Raw genomic sequence first — 23,506 nt, forward strand, 5'->3', positions numbered from 1 at the left:
GGGCTCAGTTTGAAGGTGATGTATTCAGACGGTCAGTGTGGTAGTGCAGTGGTAGTGCAGTGGCTAGGGCTCAGTTTGAAGGTGATGTATTCAGACGGTCAGTGTGGTAGTGCAGTGGTTAGGGCTCAGTTTGAAGGTGATTTATTCAGACGGTCAGTGTGGTAGTGCAGTGGTTAGGGCTCAGTTTGAAGGTGATGTATTCAGACGGTCAGTGTGGTAGTGCAGTGGTTAGGGCTCAGTTTGAAGGTGATGTATTCAGACGGTCAGTGTGGTAGTGCAGTGGTTAGGGCTCAGTTTGAAGGTGATGTATTCAGACGGTCAGTGTGGTAGTGCAGTGGTTAGGGCTCAGTTTGAAGGTGATGTATTCAGGCAGGGTCAGTGTGGTAGTGCAGTGGTTAGGGCTCAGTTTGAAGGTGATGTATTCAGGCAGGGTCATGTGGTAGTGCAGGTTAGGGCTCAGTTTGAAGGTGATGTCTTCAGGCAGGGTCAGTGTGGTAGTGCAGTGGTTAGGGCTCAGTTTGAAGGTGATGTCTTCAGGCAGGGTCAGTGTGGTAGTGCAGTGGTTAGGGCTCAGTTTGAAGGTGATGTATTCAGACGGTCGGTGTGGTAGTGCAGTGGTTAGGGCTCAGTTTGAAGGTGATGTCTTCAGGCAGGGTCAGTGTGGTAGTGCAGTGGTTAGGGCTCAGTTTGAAGGTGATGTATTCAGGCAGGGTCAGTGTGGTAGTGCAGTGGTAGTGCAGTGGTTAGGGCTCAGTTTGAAGGTGATGTCTTCAGGCAGGGTCAGTGTGGTAGTGCAGTGGTTAGGGCTCAGTTTGAAGGTGATGTATTCAGGCAGGGTCAGTGTGGTAGTGCAGTGGTTAGGGCTCAGTTTGAAGGTGATGTCTTCAGGCAGGGTCAGTGTGGTAGTGCAGTGGTTAGTGCAGTGGTTAGGGCTCAGTTTGAAGGTGATGTCTTCAGGCAGGGTCAGTGTGGTAGTGCAGTGGTTAGGGCTCAGTTTGAAGGTGATGTATTCAGGCAGGGTCAGTGTGGTAGTGCAGTGGTTGGGGCTCAGTTTGAAGGTGATGTCTTCAGACGGGGTCAGTGTGGTAGTGCAGTGGCTAGGGCTCAGATTGAAGGTGATGTCTTCAGACGGTCAGTGTGGTAGTGCAGTGGCTAGGGCAGTGTAGCTCAAAGGCTGTGGGTTAAGCTCCCTGCTGGGGCGCTGTTGTACCCCCTGAGCGCTGCTAATTACCCCGAGCGGCTTCAGTAAATATCCAGCTCCATAAATGGACTGGAAAGTCACTCTGGATAACAGCATCTCAGTGCCTAATATTGTCAGCCCTTTTTGAAGGGCAGGTCTTTTTTGTTCTAACTCAGTGTTCTAGAACTCTGTTCCTGTCAGTCGGCAGTAAGCGATTGTGACATCAGCGTTAGAATGTTCGGTTAAGGCGTGTTCCAATCGCGTGTGATCTTTTCGTGCGTGCGCAGACACGTGTGCGGTTTCAGTGTGATGGGCGTGAAACGATACCGGTGCAGTTTACCCGCCCTTCCCCCAAATAACCAGCGCGCTACCCCCTGCTTCACCAGGGACCCCGGAGAAGCCTGCGGTTGTGAATAAATATCAATCTGAATGCTGAAAGCTGAATTTATGCATCTGCCCCCCCCCCCTCCTTCGCCCCATATGAGAGTGATTTGTGTCTGAGGGCTGGCAGCTCCCGGTAATGAAAGAGGCTTTGCAGGTGAAATTGAATTCTGGGGCGCGAGAGGGAAGAAAAGGTCTGCCTGGTGACTGCGCGCGTAATTGGCCGAGTCTCGCAGGTGCGTTTCCACGGTAATGAGATAATTAAAGAGGTCACCGAATGGCAGGGCGGTGTGTGGGGGGGACGGGGGGGGGCATCGCGGGGGCCTCTAAGGAAGTGGCTGTGCCACTTTTTCGGCTGGATAATAGGTTCCTCATGCGCCTCGCATGTGTGTGGGGTGGGGGGGCGAAGGTAGTAATCATTATAGCGGGGTGGGGGGTGAGGGGTTATGCTGTTTTCCATTGGATATCCTTATTTAAGGAAGAGTGTCTTGCTGCAGTACAGTAGCACTGGTTTCATGTATTTAGTAAATTATCTGTTCAGTAGCGCCGTCCTTTAAAAACAAAGACCTGTAGGCTTTTCCCCGCTGTGTTTCCACGGCTACGTGTATTCGTCAGCGCTCGGTTGCTAACGAATGCGATGTCTTGTAGCGCAGTTCGCGGGTTTGGGTGCACACGGACGTGCGTCAGAGGAGGACGCTTCACGTGCGGCTCGACAGACAGACTGCAGCCGCTGTGTAATGCGCGCGTTACGTTACCCTCCGAGCGTTACTCACAGCCTGTATTACGCTTCTAGGCTGGCTCAGGTCGGCTTGCGTTTACTGCTTTATTGATGTTGGATACGCTCACCGGACTGGGGAGAGCAGTTAGCCCGGTCTGCCTCTGACTGCGGCGCTCATAACTCAGCTTGATGCGCTAACGTTCTCCTGCATTGTAAATCGCTCCTGATAAGAGCATCTGCTGTATTAATGCAATGTAACATAATGTAATGCTGTCAGAGGAGGTCAAAGGTCTCCACAGTGCTGTGATCAGCACTGCAGCACAGCGGTTAGGGAACTGGGCCTCGAACTGTGCAGCTTGTACATTTGGATTATTCCTGAATTTAGCCAAATTTTAACCAGAACCTGGTCAAGAGGTCAAAACCCAGCAGAGAGGGATCATTTGAACACCAGGGCCTCTCAATCGGGGCGAGGGGGGTGGGGCGTGGTACTGAAGGCCCTGGCTGGATCAATACATATGGCAGCCCGGGCCAGTTTATTGCTCAGGTCACTGATGATGTCATGAAGGACCTTTAAGTGTTGCTGTGACTCCCAGGTGGGATGCCTGTGTTGCAGCCTTGAGCTAATTAAAATGTGTGTAAAACGGGTGTGTGCTCTGCTAAATGACCTGATGTAAATCCAGACGAGCGAACAGGAAGCTGGGCTTTATTACAGTGGGACTGTTGGTGCCTCACGGTGGCAGTGAGGGGTGGAGGCGGGGCTACGTGTGTTTTGACGGACACGTGTGCCGCATCCTGTAACACATTCTCAGTGCTGTACCGTCTCCAGTGTGTTGTAAAAAACCCCGACGGTATTGGGCCTGCCTGGTGTTCTCGCTGAAGCTCCTGAGATGGAGGAACGCCCCTGAGTGAGTTATATCGGGCGTTCGCTGGGCTGAGTGAGGTTGGGCTGTAGCCCGTTCGGCGTAAATCTCACCGGTCATAGGATTTATAGGACAGATGCTAATGGCTGTAGTGCTGTTTATGGCCACCATTACTGTTCTCGCTTTCAAGTCCCTGTCAGCTGTCAGGGAGAAGCAGAGGATGATGGGATGCGACGACAGGTCAGGTCTGTGCGGTTCAAGTGGCCCCTTGACCAGCTGGAAACTGAAGCTTTTTTTTTTTTTGTTGAACTGTCGTCCAGCCCAGCTTCCTGAGGATGTGTATTTATAGCTGCTTCTGCACATCTGTGCTAACAGAGGTCCTGAGCCTGACCCCCACGGGCCCCCTGCAGTAGGAAACCGCTCGCATTCCTCCCCCCACGGGGGGGGTCCAAGTGCACTCCAGGCCACCCTGAGCCCAGCGCTTCAGGGCCTGAGGACCGCTCAGGGGCGGGACGATCCACCTGACAGGCCGATTTTAGGCAGGAGTGTTCTCCTCAGGGGAAGGTAAGAGGTCAGAATGCCGAAACTTACCTGGGCATGAAGAGAGGATTATTCTGCAGCTTAACTGGACCGACATTGCGCCCCCCCCCCCATTAAAAAAACAATCGCTAACATATGGAATGGAAGGGCCTCCTGAAATTATGTGAATATAGGCGCTTAACCAAATGAGCAGCTTTCCAGAGAGCAATAGCAAGGTGTGTGCAGATTTCAGCAGACGCATCCTTATCATTCCAGAGCACGTCAGACTACCTGTGTGAGTTCTTATTGTTATTTTTGCGTGTTTACCGTTGCAGACATAATCACCGCTTCCAGTGCACTGGACTCTCAACATCATATTTATTGTGTTCATATTGTATCGGTGTCTTTCGTTACAACTGACAGCAATGGAAATTCAAGCTGAACACGTGCCATTGCCTGTGGAAACATTATACATTCCATCCCTGTTGCTAGGAGACCAATATTTGTGAAACAGTGATGAACATTAGTCTAAATGTTAGAGGGGGGGGATATTTCTATTTTTTGTGACTTTTTTCTGATGAAAGCGTTTAAATTACAGCATTTATATGAACTAATGAAAGACCACACAAATTACAGCTCAAGTTAATAAGCGGAAATCCAAAGCTACAGGGTGAAATTCAGAGGGGAGTTTCTGGTAATGGGACAGGCGTTAGAAATTGAGTCATAGCTAGGGCTAACCTCCAAAACACACCCCCTAGATTAAGATGTGGAGAACAGCTGCGATAGAGCTGCCTCCCCTAGTGTGTGTACTTACCTGTGATACAGGTAAAACATCATGAGAAGGCCTCCCTGGTGTGTGTACTTACCTGTGATACGGGTAAAACATGTGAAGGCCTCCCTGGTGTGTGTACTTACCTGTGATACGGGTAAAACATGTGAAGGCCTCCCTGGTGTGTGTACTTACCTGTGATACGGGTAAAACATGTGAAGGCCTCCCTGGTGTGTGTACTTACCTGTGACACAGGTAAAACATCATGTGAAGGCCTCCTTGGTGTGTGTACTTACCTGTGATACAGGCAAAACATGTGAAGGCCTCCCTGGTGTGTGTACTTACCTGTGACACAGGTAAAACATCATGTGAAGGCCTCTCCTGGTGTGTGTACTTACCTGTGACACAGGTAAAACATCATGAGAAGGCCTCCTTGGTGTGTGTACTTACCTATGACACAGGTAAAACATCATGTGAAGGCCTCTCCTGGTGTGTGTACTTACCTGTGATACAGGTAAAACATCATGAGAAGGCCTCCTTGGTGTGTGTACTTACCTGTGATACAGGCAAAACATGTGAAGGCCTCCCTGGTGTGTACACTTACCTGTGACACAGGTAAAACATCATGTGAAGTCCTTCCCATCTCCCCGCACTGTGCCAGGTCATGTTGAGTGGGCTCTGGCTCATTGACCTGTTTCTGTGGGAAGTGGTGGACTCAGACCTGTCTTCCTCTGTCAATCCAGCAAACCCCCCCCCCCCAGCATGGGCCGTGGTGGAGGCGCTGACACTGTGCCGTAGGAGGTTGTGGCATTCGGATGAGACATTGAACACTAGGGTGTTACACCACCGTTTCCTCTGCCCTACGGCATCTGCGGAGCTGCCCGTCATCAAATTCCTTACCTGTCACGACCCCGCCAGGCTTCTGGAAGGTTCTGCGGACGGAACACAGCGTGCCGCTGCAGGTGGACACGACCTGTCTCACAGTGGGGGAAGAACCAAGATTCCAGATCTTAGATCTCGGGTGTTTTCACACGAGTCCCCTTTGTCATGTCCTGTAGCCAAAGTGCTTAAATCTGAGCTTGGCTGATGTGTGGTGAGGGGTCGGACACAAAATGGCTGCTGTGCATCACCCGGGGGAGAGTGGGGGAGGGGGGGGGGTGCAATAAATGGCCACTCCCCTCCCCCCAGGTGCTGTTAGGTTCTTTAAAAAGGAAGAAAGGGGCTCTTCATGCAGATAAGGGCTCAGTCTTAGGCTCAGTGTGCATAAAACTACTACTTTCACTACTTTGAAATACGGGTGTGACGTTATGAAACAATGTTTATTTATTTTTAAAGATATCACGATATCAAGATTTATTGTGCTAAACTAAAACTGCCTCCTCTGTTGGGACCTGGATGAGTTAACACCACACCACAGTCTCTATTCTGCTGCCTCTGGACGTCCGGCTCCTCCCACATCACACCACAGTCTCTATTCTGCTGCCTCTGGACGTCCGGCTCCTCCCACAGTCAGATCAGTCAGAATGTTTAGCCTGATTTGGCCTCAGGTACACTCTGTGACCCCCCCCCCCCCCCCAACCTGCCCCATGTATCAGCCAGCGGGGCCTAAGCCCCACCCGTCCACAGCACCCCATTTCTGAAGGGGGGGGGGCTTTAATGATGTCCTGTCACAATGGCTGGGAATAAAAACAGGCGGGGGCGGGGTCGGGGGCGCGGGGGGGGGCCCTAGCGACCTGGCGGACGTGTCATCGTTTATGAGCCTCCTGTCATCCTCAGAACCCCCCCCTCCCCCCCCTGCGCCAACCATGCCCCCCCCCCCGGCCTTTCCTCCTGCGCTGAGTCCTTATCGGCTGTAAACGCCCCCACCGCCTGTGTAATTGCCGCCATATATAAAAGAGCCTCTTCACCCCCCCCACCCCCCCACCATAAATCATTCACACCTCACACAATTGGACAGGCTGAGCGAGTCCCATCCCCCCATTAGACAACACGCCCGTGTCTCTGATATATCTGTGATACTTACACATGTTCTGCTCTGCCCCCGCCCCCCACCCCCCACCCCCCAACACTGACTCTGAGCATTCAGCTGATATTACATTACATTACATTATAGGCATTTAGCTGACGCTCTTATCCAGAGCGACTTACAACAGTGTAACCAAACTCAGGATCAAGTCCACTTAAGTCCATTGAATAAAATGCAGATAAAAAGCCTTTACTATAGTAGCATACAGTAAGGAGAAACAAGATAGTCTGAACCAAAAAATATATATATATATATTTTTTTTAATAGTTATGGGAGAGGGTTTAGGGAAGAGGAGAGAGGTACACAGAGAAGGAGAGAGGTACACAGAGATATATCTGTGATACTTACACATGTTCTGCTCTGCCCCGCCCCCCAACACTGGCTCTGAGCATTCAGCTGATATATCTGTGATACTTACACATGTTCTGCTCTTCCAGTGTGGTCCTGTGTGGTTCAGTAGCGGGCCTATTGCTGTGTGATCCTGGGACAATACAGTCATCTGCAGACCTGAGAAGCTAATTAGTCTCTTACACAATGCAACTGCGCCCCCTAGCGACCAGATAAGAGTATGACTACTTACCTCGGGCACAATGGTCATGAGTTCTTTTGGCTGAAATGTCAGCTGTATTTAAATCCACGGAAGCCCTATTTCTGGTGTGCATTGCTGAAATGTCGTGCCGTAGTGATATTTGTTTGTAGAACAGTGCTGATGTACGGAGGATGTGCCACCTTGTAGTGAGTGTCCTCCCCACACCAGGGGAACAGTCTAGCTCCTGCTGCTGTATGGGAAAGATATGGTCTATCTTCCACAGCTACTTCCCCAACACCCACAGCACATGGGTAAAGCTCAGGAAAAAAGGCTGGAGCCATTCGCTTCGTAATTTAATTGGAAAGACATGTTTGGTTCCTTCACACAGCTTGATCAAATTTGGCCCACGTCTTCAATGGCGGGAGTGGAACAGGAATTTTGGTGTTTCCTGTCACAGACTGGGTGGAGGATGCAGTGCTGTGCTGTGATTATTGCTGGGGTGTCATTATACAGAGCCTTAGTGACACCTGCTGGACAGAACGTGAAGGCCAGTCTTTGGAGACAGGAGAGGGAGAATGCCGTCCAGCAAACGCCATCTGCTGGTAGTATGTGGTTATGACATTTGCTGATGCGCTTTTCGAGCGAGAGCAGAGCGGCTTGCTGAAGATATGTGCAAATACCAGGCTATCGAGCATACAGCTTGTACTAGTGACCCGCTGTTGGCACAGCTGTTACTATGCCAACGTTTCCCCAATCAGCGCTGGCCCTACAGCCGTCTGCTAGCTGCAGTTAGGCAGTTGAGGATCAGCTGCTGAGAGAAGGATAAGACCATTAGTGATGGCGGACCAACGTTATACCAAACTGCGGCCTCATCCCGCTGATTTATTTCCGGACTCTAGCGCGCTGATGGCTGTTATCAGGCCGACGGTGTTGGAAAGCAAAAAAAAAAGGCTCTTTCTGAAGCCACAACCCCGCTTTGGAGGTTTCTTTTCTAGCTTTTAGACCAAGAAATTTTTACCCGTGTGAACTGTTGAAGTTTAAAGCAACGGGTGGTGTTTCTTCATGTTTTTTTCCATCTTGTAGAGATAAAAAATTTTCAAAACATTTGTCTTTGTGTGTATTTTTCACAAGCAGAGATTAGTAAATTGATTGAAAGGGAAGCGCGTGTTTAGCGGGCTAATTTAGCTCAGTGTTGTTATTGGCTGTCCATGGAAAGACCACCGCTGGCTGATTCGCTCACAGCTAGGCTAGTACGGCTGCCGCTCTGGAGAATATCCAGAGAGATAGCTAATCGTGCTATCGTGGCAGATCACTGTTGAGGTGACCTATTGCTTCTGTGCGCCAATCAATTACCATGCGAGCTCTACCTGCATCAGTCTGTGATTGCGTCATGAAGGTCCCCCTGCAAAACAAAATGCAGCTCTTTTCTAAAAGAAGAAAAAAACATCTGCTCATTAAAAAAAAAATATATATATATATATATATATATATTCTTCATAGCTGCCCCTGCATTCAGCTTAATTCATGCTTGATACGCTGCTTTGAACACGACTCCCCACCAGAACTATGTTGTGAAAACGCAATAAATTGGTTTTAATTAGTCAAAATTTTTCTGGGGTGGAGGACCCCGACTTCTCCCCTCTTGGGCCGGCTACAGCCCTCTGTTTAACATCACAGAACAGACTTTCCTCTTTAAATAATGAGGTTTTTTGTTTTTTTTGGGGAACAGAGGTAACATTAATCTGACACAGCCTCAGTTAAAGTGTTATCTGGAGATATCAAGTCAAGCCCTTCCCAGCATGCTAAGTTAAGGCTGTGTGATGTATGGAGCAGCGCATACTGTGTGTGCATGCCCTCTGCCCAGCGCTTCCCCTGTGTCTTGTTTTCACAGGGCAGAGCTGGAGAGATAGCCCTGTGGCAGGGAGCCGCTGTCAGTGCTGGGGGGACAGGTGTGGCTTTTGAGCCTGAATGGCAGGTAAACAGGAACGCTGCATGGTGTCTGAGCTTGGGGGGGGGGGTTATTGGTTTGTTAGACAGAGCGCTGTGCAGTGTTTGAACTGGGGGCAGAGACAGGGCTGAATGGGGGGGGTATTGGTTTGTTAGACAGAGCGCTGTGCAGTGTTTGAACTGGGGGCAGAGACAGGGCTGAATTAGGGGGGGGTTATTGGTTTGTTCAGGCTGGTGGAGTGTTTGCTCTGTGGCAGTGGTGACAGGCCATGGTGGGGTTGGGGGGGGGGGTTGTCTGTATTGAACAGAGGGGATGGTGGAGGGGGTGGGGGGTTTGTTTGCGACAGACATGTTGAGTGAGGCGGGGAGTGTTCTTTATGGTGCTGTGACTCCCCCTCTCTTTCTCTCTCTCCCCCCTCCCCCTCTCTCTTCCTCTCCTCCCTCCCTCTCTCTCTCTCTCTTCCTCTCCTCCCCCTCTCTCCTCCCTCTCCTCTCTTTCTCTGCCTCTCCTCCCCCCTGTCTCTCCTCCCCCTCCTCTCTCTCTCTCTCTCTGCCTCTCTCTCTCCTCCCCCTGTCTCCTCTCTCCCTCTCCTCCCTCTCTTTCTCCCTCTCCTCTCTCTGGGCTCAGAGCTCTGACCCCGCTCTCGTCCAGCCTGTCGCTCGGACCCCCTCGGCCTCTTCTCTCCGGACCCTGAAGCCTCTTCTCTCCATCGCCATGACCGCGGCCGACTCGGGCAAGCCCCCCCTGGCCGAGCCCAGCGAGACCACCAGGCTGGTGTGGGGGCCCCGCGCAGCGCAGGTAAGGAGCGGGCACAGCCTCTCAGTTTGGGGGGGGGGGGGCGCGGGTTCACCTGGGAGGACGGGCGCGCGCAGTCCCCGGGGCTTCTCCCTCCTGTCCCAAGACGGGACTCGTTCGCCGGGCCATGTGATGCGTTTCGTGGGGAGCTCTGGGGCTGTCCGCGGTCTTCCTGTTGCAGAGCGAGAGCTCGGCAGGCAGGCGGCCCGGTGACCAGGCTTGTTTTCGTGGTTTCCAGCAGCAGCTGATTAGGTTAGGCGCGTCTGTCTGTGTGTCGGTGGTGTGACAGGGAGCAGAGCCTCCAGAGAGGGGCCTGGAACAGGCCCTGCAGTGTGCACGGGGCGGGGCGGGGGGGGCGGGGGGCGGGGTTGCCAGGTGACGCTGAGTGGGAAGCATGTTTCCGCGGGCGACGTGCGCATGGTGTAATCTGATTACCGTGTTCTCCCGCGCGGCGCACGAAAGTGAGCGAGCGGGGCGGTCTCCGAAATCAGACGCCCCTGATGTGGCCGTTCCCCTCGTCTGTGGGGACACCAGAGCGTCCCTATGAAGCCAAGACAGACTCGGCCACTGCCCACTCCCATCGGCCTCAATCAAAGCCAAATGAAACTCTACTGTAGCCCTGGTGGCAGTGCAATGGGCAGAAGAATGTGAAGCATGTTTTTCCTGTTCAGTACGCTAGGATAGAACAATAGCAAGAGCAGCTCAACTGGTTCACCTGAGCTGTGTGGTTGTGCATCAGGTTCCTGTAGAGAAACGAGGGATATATCCTGTCACAGGTCAAAATGGTCTGGAGGAGCAGCAATGTAAAAGGCCAGTGTTTTAAGTGACTCTGTCAGAGTAAAATATGCCGGGTGGAGTTGATATAACTTTGACAGTGTAAGGAACAAAGAGTGCTTGAGACAGTTTTTTATGAAAATTACATTTTTTAAAAATAGTTCAAATTGAACACTTACGGTGAAGGCAGTGAACAGTTCATGTTGCAAAAATGAGGGGAGGCTGTGTTCCTGTGCACAGGGGGGAGGCTGTGTTCCTGTGCACAGGGGGGAAGCTGTGTTCCTGTGCACAGGGGGGAAGCTGTGTTCCTGTGCACAGGGGGGAGGCTGTGTTCCTGTGCACAGGGGGGAGGCTGTGTTCCTGTGCACAGGGGAGGCTGTGTTCCTTTGCACAGAGGTGCGGAAGACTCGAATGTTCCTGTGCACAGGGGGGTGAGCTGTGTTCCTGTGACAGGGGGAGCTGTGTTCCTGTCAGGTCACAGGGGGAGTGTGTTCCTGTGCCGGGAGTTGTTCCTGTGCACAGGGGGGAGGCTGTGTTCCTGTGCACAGGGGGGAGGCTGTGTTCCTGTGCACAGAAGAGTCGTCTGTCCTACGGCAGACTGCGCGATGGTGAACCGTGTGTGATGTCGCTAATGTCCGTGTGTGATGTCGCTAATGTCCGTGTGTGATGTCGCTAATGTCCGTGTGTGATGTCGCTAATGTCCGTGTGTGATGTCGCTAATGTCCGTGTGTGATGTCGCTAATGTCCGTGTGTGTGTATGTGCTGCCAACTGTCGCGTCGTGTGATGTCGCTAATGTCCGCGATGTCGCATCGGTATCGCACAGATCAGGTCCCGCAGGTCTGAACTGAGTTTGCACCCTGTGTGGGTAATGACCTGTGGGATCAGCTGAGGGCCCGCTGCTCAGACCGGGCCTCCTCCTGCTTTTGGTGGAGAGAGGAGCCCCGCTGGGGGTTTATGGTGGAGCAGCCTCCACGCATGACAGGGCGGAATGAGGTCACTGAGTCTCCCCAGGTTTATTTCTGCATCGGTGGCGTCCTGTTCATGGTGCACTCTGGGGGACAGCTTCCGTCAGCGAATGAAATGTGTGGTGCAGTTTAAAAAAGGGCAAACCCCCCCCCCCGTGCCCCCCCTCGGCCGATCCCAGCGAGACCACCCCCTCTGAGTGAGTGTGACGCAGGCGGAGGTGGGGGGGTGTGGACCCAGCAGGTCAGAGCCAGTTGGACTGGGCCATTCTGGGTGTAGGGTTACTGGCAGCAGGCCAGGCAGGCAGTAGAGCTGACCTTTAGATTTATTTAGCCTTGTGGGATCACCTCCAGTTCACCCCTAATAGCTGGTGGCTCACTGGGAGCTGGCTGACCCCAGCCCCCCCCACAACGTTCCCCCCTCTACCGATCGCCTCATTCAGCAGGTCAAAGGACAGAGTAACCCGAAAAAAAGCCTTTCCCCTCAGGCGGGCGTGGCGAGCCTCTCTTCGGGGAAGTGGCTGTGAAAGGGTACAGGCTAAGGGTCACCTCCTCTGCCCCAGGGAAGCCATCTTCTGCTGTCACCTTTCCCAGATTTAACATGGCAGTGAAAACACAGCTTGTTGCTTTAACCGTGTTAAGTACACACATGGTGTCCCACTGGCGTGTGTCCTCCCCCCCCCCCTTCCCGTGCCCCTGCGGATTTTGCCTCAGTGTCGCCGAATCTCCCATCTCGTATTGCGACTGGAGTACATCGTTGCGTGTGCGTAAATATTGCAGCTTTTGTGTGCGCATTATCATATTATCCCTGCCAGCTGCTTGGTGTCGGTGTAAATGTCAGTCTGATATTAATGGGTTTTTTTCCCACTCAATAAATCTCTTAATTTTTTGCCCCATTTATATCTTGCATCTCTTTTGAGAATCACATTTTTTTAAATCAAAGACTTCATTTAGTCTGTGGAGATCAGCATGTGAAGCAGTTTAGAAGTAAATAGAAAACCTACTGCAAAGTGGTTCAGTGTAATATTTACAGGGGTGGCATTGTTCAGCTGGAAGCCAGAGCGTTCACCCTAATCTAATTGGAGAGCGGGGTCAGCACAGCTCTGAATCAGACTGGAGCTTTTAACCCAGCCCGTCTGATTCAGTTACACAGACCGGCAGCTTCCCTGAACAAAGAAGGAGCTTCCCTTTCATTCACTCTGTACACACATTAACTCTTTATACACTTTCACTCTTTACACTGTTTACACACTTACTCTTCACACTCTCACTCTTTACAGACTTTACACACTTTCACTCTTTACACTCTTTACACACTTACTCTTTACACACTTTCACTCTTTACACACTTTACACTCTCACTCTTCACACACTCACTCTTTACACTCTTTACACACTTACTCTTTACACACTCACTCTTTACACTCTCTACACACTTAGTCTTTACACTCTTTACACACTTACTCTGTACACACTTTCACTCTTTACACACTCACTCTTTACACTCTTTACACAATTTCACTCTTTACACACTTACTCTGTACACACTTTACACACTTTCACTCTTTACACACTTACTCTACACGCTTTACACACTCTCACTCTTTACACAATTACTCCTCACACTCTTTACACACTTACTCTGTACACACTTTCACTCTTTACACACTCACTCTTTACACCTTCACCTCACCTTTACACACTTACACTTTACACTCTTTGCACACTCTCACTCTTTACACACTCACTCTTTACACTCTTTCACTCTTTTCCAAAGGCTCTTTGACTGTTGGGTACCCCACCATGAGGTAGATATGGGAGGCATTGGAGGCTTTTCTGTCCCTTTATAGTCGTAATGAGGCCTTTATTTAGTGCCGAGTCGCTCAGTTTCTCCCCAGAATCTCTGTGAGCTGTAGAGTGCTGGGCGCCTGTTCGGCCTTTCTCTTCGGTGCGCTGTGCTTCTTCTCCACTAGAGGGCAGCAGTGACACACTGACTCTGAGGCAGTTTGTCTCTACGGTTGGGCGATGAGACTGTTCTCAGCCTTGGGTAAGATTGTTTCTGTCCATAAGATTTCTGTAAGACTCAGTGATCAGAAGTCACAGAGACAGTTTTACACCTCCGGCCTGTGTGATATTAAACAAGTTTGTTCTCTTACATAGTGTTTCTTTTTTTTTTTTTTTAACACGAGCAGATCCTAGGCTCCTCGGGCCATGTTTGCTTCGGTTTGGGCTGTGGAATTATGGGATAGCATGTGGCCTGAGGAAACAGCCATCTCAGAACGGGACTGAAGGCCTGGTCTGATCTGTGGTCTGAGCGCAGTAAGGGACGTTAGTGTGATGTATGGAGCTCCAGTGTAATGTATGCAGCTCCAGTGTGATGTATGCAGCTCCAGTGTAATGCATGGAGCTCCAGTGTAATGTATGCAGCTCCAGTGTAATGTATGCAGCTCCAGTGTAATGTATGCAGCTCCAGTGTAACGTATGGAGCTCCAGTGTAATGTATGCAGCTCCAGTGTGATGTATGCAGCTCCAGGGCCTTTCTGAAGCAGAGCGAGCTCGTGTGTGCTGCGTGCGGCTCGTTTGATTCACACCTGCAGGCCAGTTCTCCCCGTGTCTGTGTGGATTTCCTCCAGGTACTCCGGTTTCCTGCCACAGCAGCTGTAAAAGAGCAGGCGTGTTCAGTCAACCTACCCTGTATTAATAAAGGTTCAGTTAAATTAGCATCGCACTGCTGAACGAACTGTGAAACAAAGCAGCTGAACCTGAGTGTGTGTGTGTGTGTGGATTCTGCACCTTATATTATTATATGTAGAGCGTATTATTATAAGCAGAGCCATTCATAAGATTTGTGTGGGCCCACCATAATGTTTGGGTGTCTGACAGTAAGGACTCACATCTATGGGTAAGGAGCTGGTCTTGTTACCTACAGTAAAGGTCACAGGTTCAGTTCCTGGGTAGGACACTGCTGTTGTACCCTTGAGCAAGGTACTTAACCCGCAGTGCTTCAGTATGTATCCAGCTGTATTAATGGATGCAGTGCACGTGGCACATGCAGCACTGCTGAGAGGGTTTAACATGCACCAAAACAAGGAGGATTAGCGCTACGCTAAACCAAATCAAAAACATACAATGAAGTGCTGAGGTCCTGAGAGTGCACCGCTGCACACTGTTCTGCAGTGGAGCCGTCAGGCCTGGGCCTTCAGCCTTCAGCCCAAACGCATCTGTTTAGCACTCAAAGTCCGATACAGTTTCGCACTCACTGCATGCGCAGATCAGGGCGCTCCTGCCAGCTCACCCGTGCACACGCGCTGATAGCTCTGTGTGAGTGACAGACGGGAAATGGACTGCATTTATACAAGACAGACATCGCTAATCACTAACGCAGATAATTCAGTTCAGTACTATTAATAATAATGATAATAATATTGATAATGAAGGTTATGGGTTTCTTTTGAAAGCCACTACAAAGAAAAGCCAGCAAAGGGAGACTCAGCCAGGGGAAGCTTTACCTCAGAGTGAGTGCAGCGGCGGCAGAGCAGCTAGCTATTCCAGGTCTGTGTGCACACAGAGAGGGACGGGAGCCCTGGGGCCATACTGTGGTATGTAATTCACGTTTCCATAATGAACTGCGCAGTGCCCCTGGACCCCCCTGCAATGTTTTGGGCTAAGCCTCCAGTGTCCTCAAATCCTAGCAATACCCCTGCCGTTCTACAAGCATAATGGGCTTCATATCTAACATTCTTAACAGATTTTACTTGAGAATTTAAGACTAAACTAAGATTAGACGCCGTCCGTGCAGTCACCGCTGTCTGCGCTGAGATCTGAAACACCCTCCGTGCAGTCACCGCTGTCTGCGCTGAGATCTGAAACACCCTCCGTGCAGTCACCGCTGTCTGCGCTGAGATCTGAAACACCCTCCGTGCAGTCACCGCTGTCTGCGCTGAGATCTGAAACACCCTCCGTGCAGTCACCGCTGTCTGCGCTGAGATCTGAAACACCCTCCGTGCAGTCACCGCTGTCTGCGCTGAGATCTGAAACGCCCTCCGTGCAGTCACCGCTGTCTGCGCTGAGATCTGAAACACCCTCCGTGCAGTCACCGCTGTCTGCGCTGAGATCTGAAACACCCTCCATGCAGGACACTGCTGTTGTACCCTTGAGAAAGGTACTTAACCCGCAGTGCTTCAGTATATATCCAGCTGTATAAATGGATGCAGTGTAAATGTTGTGTAAAAAGTTGTGTAAGTCGCTCTGGATAAGAGCATCCGTTAAATGCCTGTAATGTAATCTAACGCCACATTCACTCCTCACCCAGCCTTTTGGGTTTAACTGATTCACATTCACCTCTGATTCACTCCTCACCCAGTCTTTGGGGTTTAACTGATTCACATTCACATCTGATTCACTCCTCATCCAGTCTTTGGGGTTTAACTGATTCACATTCACATCTGATTCACTCCTCACCCAATCTTTTGGGACATGTTCTCCATCAGGGAGAAGCTCCCAGCATGCACTGGGCACACTGAGCTGAGGACCTTCCGTAGGCCTGTCCCAGCCTGCCCTGGCCTGCCCCAGCCCATCCCAGCCCATTTCCCCCTGCCCCATGCTGCGCTGAGCCCACTCACAGTCATTACTGTGATGTGCTTCCGGTCCGTTAGCGATGAGCAGATTTTAACCAGCATGTTTACAGGCCACTGGAAACACTCTGGTGCTGCAGTCGTCCACACTGTGGATGTTTTTTCAGTTCTGCTTTCTGTGTGCGAACTCCGCCAGTTTATCTTTTTTTAAATTTGCATCGTTTGTTTTACATTTCCGATATTCACAGGATTTATCTGTTTCTCATTTTGTGTTTCGTATTAGTTTTATGTCAGATTAGGTTTATTTGTGGTAGATTTGGTTTATTGCTTGTTTGCCAAGGAGAACCGATGCTATATTCAGTTTTCAGAAATTCTCGTTCTTTCAAGATGAAAAGGAATTGGATTTTGTGCTGGTATGGCATGGTATGGAGTTAGTGGGGTTATGGGGGTACTGATCCCTGTGGATGCAGCAGGTTATTTTCAGCGAGGGATTATCAGATTATCCAGGTGTATCTCTCTCTCTCTCTCTAACCCTAGCCGTCTGATTGGCCCCAGGCATACCTGTTAATCTCTCTCTCTCTCTCTCTCTCACCCTCTCACCCCGGCCCTGTGATTGGCTCCTGGATTGTTTCAATTTAAGGTTTAAGGATGTGCACTGCAGTTGGATGTCCAGCTGTACTGTGTGGATTGGGGGTTTGGGTCAGCAGTGTGGGCGTTACACTGGCAGGATGTATGGGTGCTGCTGCCCAGTCCGGGCTCACAAAAAGGAAGACCATCGCCCTCACAACATCACACCTGTGAACTCCTTCTGCTCACACCTGTAACTCAGGTGTGTCTGCAACACCAGGTTTACTGGTTCACAGCATCATTCATGCACTAAAGCACTGAAGGCTGTCACTGAAAAGCTCAGAGAAAACTACAGGAAGTTAACAAGGTGAACAGAACTCTGATCCATGTGGCAATAAGGCATCCACGGTCCTTTACGTAACACAACCATGGCTAAAGCCCAATTTACCAAAGGGTGGAAAAATAGAAAAATAACTGAAAGAACAAGGCTAGATTTTATTGACACGTAAGCGCAGTTTGTCAAAGCGCTTTACGTACTGGAACTTTTAATGAGCGGAATTGGCTGGGGTTGCGGGTTTCACAGCTTACTCACTGTGCCCCTGGGCAAAGTACTTATTACCCTGCACAGCTTCAGTACATATCCAGCTGTATAAATGGATGCAATGTAAATGCTATGTAAATAAGCTGTGTAGGTTGCTCTGGATAAGGGCGTCTGCTAAATGCCTGTAATGTAATGGAGAAGACTCCAGCAACCCGCAGACTGTTCACAGCATCCCTCTTTCTCTTTATACTGATCAGTTTCACCTTTATGCCATCAGCAGCTGTAGCGTCCTTTTAAAATGATCCCTCTGGGCTGCTGGGTGGCTCAACGTGTTAAGGCGCTGTTCTGGTGCATGGACGGGTCCCACGGTATCACAGGCTCACGGAGCATGCCCAGAACACTCTCACCTTTGACCTGTAGAAATTGTGAGGCAGCACTTTTGAATAGCGAACAGTAGGAAACAGGGTAGCTGCACCTTTTGTTCTGTGTCCTTCCTGAAAATGTTTTCCTCTGTCTCTGGCATTCTCTCTTTCCCTCTCTTCCTTTATCTCTCTGTCTCTCTTTCTCTCTCTTTCCGGACCTCTGTGTGGTTGACGGGCCAGTGTGTGACCTCTTTTTGAGGAGTGACAGGGTGCAGATAGGTCAGATCCTCACATATCCCAGGGGGTTTAGCTAGCCTAGCTAACCATCAGCGCCTCCCAGCATTCTCAGCCCGTTCAGCACGCAGATACATTACATTACAGGTTAGCTTAGCCGCCACGCTTATCCACAGTAACTTACACAGCTTTCTGGAGCAGTTCAGCGTAAGCTCCTTACTCAAGGGCACAGCGTCCTACCTGGGAACTGACCCTGTGACCTTTGGGTTACAAGGCCAGTTCTCTAACCACTAGACCACGCACTATATCGCTCAGCTCTGATGGAAACAAGATTAAACTTTTGGTTAAGAGGTGGCTCTAACGATGATGGTGGTAAAGAGGAATGAATGCTTCTGTGAAAATTTGATAAGCTGGGACTGCGCTCTTTGTCCACTTCTCCGGAGACCAATCACTGCGCTGAAACTGGGCCTTAATCCGACAGCGTGTTGCTGGGGTTGTTTTAAATGTGCGGACGTGCCTTATGTGCTGGATAAGTCCCCCTAGTGCAGAGGCCAGCCAATATGATTAGTGCTGCCACTCACTCACACACACTCACACCAATCACTCACACACACACTCACACACACACTCTCACACACTCTCACACACACACCAATCACACTCTCACACACACTCACACACACACGCCAATCACACTCACTCACACACACACACACACACCCCACTCACACACACACACACTCACACACACTCACCACCACACACCTCACTCATCACATCCACACCAAAACAACTCTCACACACACACACTCACACACACTCATGCATGAGTAAGTGAGGGAGAGGAGCTGAGACAGAGAGATCGGGTGGAGGAGAGGACAGCGCAGAGACAGAGGGAGAGAATGAGCGAGGGACCGTGTTCCTGTCCCGTGTGATTTAACGAGAACGACGTGCCTCTGAGCATGAAGCTGAGCTCCTGCACGTACCGCACATCACCACACACCCCCCAGCACCCGCCTCCCCCCCCCCAGCGCCCCACGCTGGCTAATCCATCCGCCTCGCTGCGCTGTAGCCTACACCAGCCTGAGCCGGCCTCCCTGGACTCTATGGTTTCACGCCAACCTGCTTCAGTGCCTCCTCTCCTCCCCTCTCCTCCCCTCTCTTCTCCTCTCCTCCCCTCCCATCTCCTTTCCTCTCCTGTTCTCTCCATCCCAGCCCCCTTTTAGTGGGGTAGCGTGAGGACCTTTTGCACTCCTCCTTTCAGAAGCTCTGCACGTCAGACGGGCGTCTGGGCCAGTGCTCGGGGTTACCGGGGGGGAATGCCTGTGAGTCTGAGTCCCTGGGAGAGGGTGATAGCACAGTGTGTGCCTGTCTGGCTCTGGGGCAGATTTAAGGAGCACGTTTTTCGTTGCTGCCTGAGGCCCCCCAGCAGGAGCACGGTCAGGGGAACCCCTCCTAATCCCCGCCCCCCACCCCTCCCGCCACAATCTGACACCGATCCACCAATCCGCTTTTTAAAGCCGCTTATTCATCTTAATTAGGAGGCTTAACACTTTCGGTAAAACAATAATAATAATCATTTATGTGCCTCAAACACCTTCTTTAGCTCTTCTTGTGCTGATGTTTGTAGATTTATGTAATAACTCTTTCCTGAAATGATGCCTAGTCGTGTCTCTGGTTCAGCTGGGTGTCCGTATCCCCTCCAGTCCATGGTCCCCAGTGTCCATTAAGCCTGGTAATTCACACGGTTATTTAGTTTGGGGTGAAAGTGGAGAAATAAGCCTCCAGTAAGGTCTCTGCCACCCCAGGCCCAGGGCAGCCTACCCCTGGGTTAGGCAGAAGTAAGACATGCCGTGTAGCTTCAGGAGCCCGGTCTTCACAGGGCATTCATGAGCCCACAAAGAGACGCAGTTAAAGAGACGCAGTCAGAGAGACGCAGTTAGAGAGACGCAGTTAGAGAGACGCAGTCAAAGAGACGCAGTTAGAGAGACGCAGTTAGAGAGACGCAGTTAAAGAGACGCAGTCAAAGAGATGCAGTTAAAGTCTCAGCAGCCGTAACTGATTGGGGCTAATTCTGTAACTCAGGGCACATGCTGGCATGAAGCCCAGAAACGGGCTGGGCCTGCCTGTGCTGTCGGGCTCTGGGCTGGGCCTGCCTGTGCTGTCTGGCTCTGGGGCACACCAGAAACGGGCTGGGCCTGCCTGTGCTGGGCCTGCCTGTGCTGTCGGGCTCTGGGGCACACCAGAAACGGGCTGGGCCTGCCTGTGCTGGGCCTGCCTGTGCTGTCGGGCTCTGGGGCACACCAGAAACGGGCTGGGCCTGCCTGTGCTGTCGGGCTCTGGGCTGGGCCTGCCTGTGCTGTCGCGCTCTGGGGCACACCAGAAACGGGCTGGGCCTGCCTGTGCTGTCGGGCTCTGGGGCACACGGATCGCATGCAGACACACTCACGCAAGGCTCTCAGCACTAGCAGTGTCTGCTCCTTTGAAGCGAGGCCCTGTGTAGCTCTGAAGCGGGGCCCTGTGTAGCTCTGAAGCGAGGCCCTGTGTAGCTCTGAAGCGAGGCCCTGTGTAGCTCTGAAGCGGGGCCCTGTGTAGCTCTGAAGCGAGCCCCTGTGTAGCTCTGAAGCGGGGCCCTGTGTAGCTCTGAAGCGGGGCCCTGTGTAGCTCTGAAGCGGGCCCTGTGTAGCTCTGAAGCGAGGCCCTGTGTAGCTCTGAAGCGAGGCCCTGTGTAGCTCTGAAGCGGGGCCCTGTGTAGCTCTGAAGCGGGGCCCTGTGTAGCTCTGAAGCGAGGCCCTGTGTAGCTCTGAAGCGAGGCCCTGTGTAGCTCTGAAGCGGGGCCCTGTGTAGCTCGGACGCGGGGCCCTGTGTAGCTCTGAAGCGAGGCCCTGTGTAGCTCTGAAGCGAGGCCCTGTGTAGCTCTGAAGCGGGCCCTGTGTAGCTCGGACGCGGGGCCCTGTGTAGCTCTGAAGCGAGGCCCTGTGTAGCTCTGAAGCGAGGCCCTGTGTAGCTCTGAAGCGGGGCCCTGTGTAGCTCGGACGCGGGCCCTGTGTAGCTCTGAAGCGAGGCCCTGTGTAGCTCTGAAGCGAGGCCCTGTGTAGCTCTGAAGCGGGGCCCTGTGTAGCTCGGACGCGGGGCCCTGTGTAGCTCTGAAGCGGGGCCCTGTGTAGCTCTGAAGCGGGGCCCTGTGTAGCTCTGAAGCGAGGCCCTGTGTAGCTCTGAAGCGGGGCCCTGTGTAGCTCTGAAGCGGGGCCCTGTGTAGCTCTGAAGCGGGGCCCTGTGTAGCTCTGAAGCCCTGTGTAGCTCTGAAGCGGGCCCTGTGTAGCTCTGAAGCGAGGCCCTGTGTAGCTCTGAAGCGGGGCCCTGTGTAGCTCTGAAGCGGGGCCCTGTGTAGCTCTGAAGCGAGGCCCTGTGTAGCTCTGAAGCGACTTCAGACGTGACTTCACTGGCGTGAGCGTCTGATACAGGATGTGACATCAGCCCTGACTCAGCAGTATGTGTGATGCGTTGCTGTAGCTGGGAGATTTGGGTCTTTAGCTTGGTCGGCTGATCGTTACGTGGCGGGGGCAAGGATCCAAATTCGCCCCCGACTTGCCCCACTCCAGTGGTGCGGGCCCGGGTGGGACAGGGATGACTGAGTGGGCACAGTTTGCCAATTCCAAATTATAGAGGAAAAAAGGGAGCAGGGCGGGCGTGTTTGGTCAGTGGAGCACAATGGAATGGGTATTTTAATTGAACTTTAATTGTAAGTTTTTTTTGTTTTTTTTTCATTCAAAGCTCCTTAAAGAAACAGAGCAGCCTCACAGTTGTGTGAGCTCTTCGGTTATAATTGCGCCCTTACCCTGAGTACTCTCGCTGAGTGACTCTGGAGGATCTGCCCCCTCTCCAGGATCTGCCCCCTCTCCAGACTCATCTTGCCTCTCTTTGATCTGTTTGGGAAGGGCAGTCCGGCGCGGGCTGTGCAGGGGTGTTTTTCTGTGCTGCTGGTACGGACCCCCCCCCCCCCCCACCCGGGGAGGGTCAGGGAGGGGGGGTCCAGGAGGGGGGGGGTTAGCCTGTACAAAGGGCTGTCTGGCTGAGTCACCGCTCCCTCGTAAGCCTGGCCTCTCGGTGCTTTAGAGAGCCGGTCGCCCTGGCCTGATGCGAGCCGACAGCCGTGTCTGCCGCCGCGCTCGCTCAGAGGAGAGCTGTTTTCCTAACGTCAGCCCAGTGGACCGGAAGAGTTTCGCTGGGGGAAGAGAGCAGAGCTCCTCTCCCAACAGTCCCGTCCCAAAGCTCTGATCTCCCAACAGTCCCGTCCCAAAGCTCTGATCTCCCAACAGTCCCGTCCCAAAGCTGTGATCTCCCAACAGTCCCGTCCCAGAGCTCTGATCTCCCAACAGTCCTGTCCCAGAGCTCTGATCTCCCATCAGTCCCGTCCCAAAGCTGTGATCTCCCAACAGTCCCGTCCCAAAGCTCTGATCTCCCAACAGTCCTGTCCCGAAGCTCTGATCTCCCAACAGTCCCGTCCCAAAGCTCTCATCTCCCAACAGTCCCGTCCCGGAGCTCTGATCTCCCAACAGTCCCGTCCCGGAGCTGTGATCTCCCAACAGTCCCGTCCCAAAGCTCTGATCTCCCAACAGTCCCGTCCCAAAGCTCTGATCTCCCAACAGTCCCGTCCCGAAGCTCTGATCTCCCAACAGTCCTGTCCCGGAGCTGTGATCTCCCAACAGTCCCGTCCCAGAGCTCCTCTCCCAACAGTCCCGTCCCGGAGCTCCTCTCCCAACAGTCCCGTCCCGGAGCTCCTCTCCCAACAGTCCCGTCCCAAAGCTCTGATCTCCCAACAGTCCCGTCCCAAAGCTCTGATCTCCCAACAGTCCCGTCCCAGAGCTCTGATCTCCCAACAGTCCCGTCCCAGAGCTCTGATCTCCCAACAGTCCCGTCCCAGAGCTCTGATCTCCCAACAGTCCCGTCCCAGAGCTGTGATCTCCCAACAGTCCCGTCCCGGAGCTCTGATGAGCTCACCTCTTCTTCGGAAAAGAGATTTTCTTTCTTGCTCATTTTTATCGGAATGCTTTTCTTTTCTTTAAGCGTGTGCATTACTCACAGAGTTTCTGGTTGCTGTCATGCCTCTGTCACACACAAGATCAGAGGGCATCCCAGGAAACTGCTGGATCCTGCAGGAGTGTGTGTGACAGCTTCCCTCTGTAGCAGAGGCAACACTAAAAACATAGGAGAAAAACCTTACTATCATGTTTTATATCCAACAGTGTTCCTCTCCCAAGCCTTAAAATTCTCCATTTGACAGATAATGTTAACAGTATAAAATGCTTTGTTAACATTCCATTGGGAATGGTTGACATTTCCACTCATTGGGAATAGTGAATACTCCCACTCATTAGGAATAATGAACATTACCACTCATTAGGAATAGTGAACATTCCCACTCATTGGGAATAATGAACATTCCCACGCATTTGGAATGACTGGCATTCCCACTCATTGGGAATAGTTGACATTCCCACTCATTGGGAATAATGAACATTCCCACGTATTTGGAATGACTGGCATTCCCGCTAGTTGGGAATAGTTAACATTCCTGCACATTGGGAATGGCTAGCATTCCCAGTCATTGGGAATAGTTGACATTCCCACTCATTGGGAAGCATGACGACGGCTGGTCAGCACCTAACCTAACCCCACATACGCTACGTTGAACATTATGTCCTCAAACCCAGCACAGCATGCTTTGGAGCTAGAAGGAGACTGGGAGACTGGGCTAAACTCTAC

At 51.9% G+C, this 23,506-nt stretch overlaps 1 protein-coding gene across 1 annotated transcript in view; it reads left to right on the forward strand.

The window, feature by feature from the left end:
* The window catches only part of LOC135235188 (solute carrier family 2, facilitated glucose transporter member 1-like), an 83,503-nt gene that overhangs the window by 14,113 nt on the left and 45,884 nt on the right, over positions 1 to 23,506 (forward strand). Inside the window, exons 3-4 of the mRNA XM_064300456.1 lie at positions 8,874 to 8,957; positions 9,558 to 9,728. Of these exons, the coding sequence (XP_064156526.1) occupies positions 8,874 to 8,957; positions 9,558 to 9,728 (255 nt within the window). The remainder of the gene's footprint in view (positions 1 to 8,873; positions 8,958 to 9,557; positions 9,729 to 23,506) is intronic.

The sequence above is a fragment of the Anguilla rostrata genome, chromosome 11, assembly GCF_018555375.3.
Source record: "Anguilla rostrata isolate EN2019 chromosome 11, ASM1855537v3, whole genome shotgun sequence".
NCBI lineage: Eukaryota > Metazoa > Chordata > Actinopteri > Anguilliformes > Anguillidae > Anguilla > Anguilla rostrata.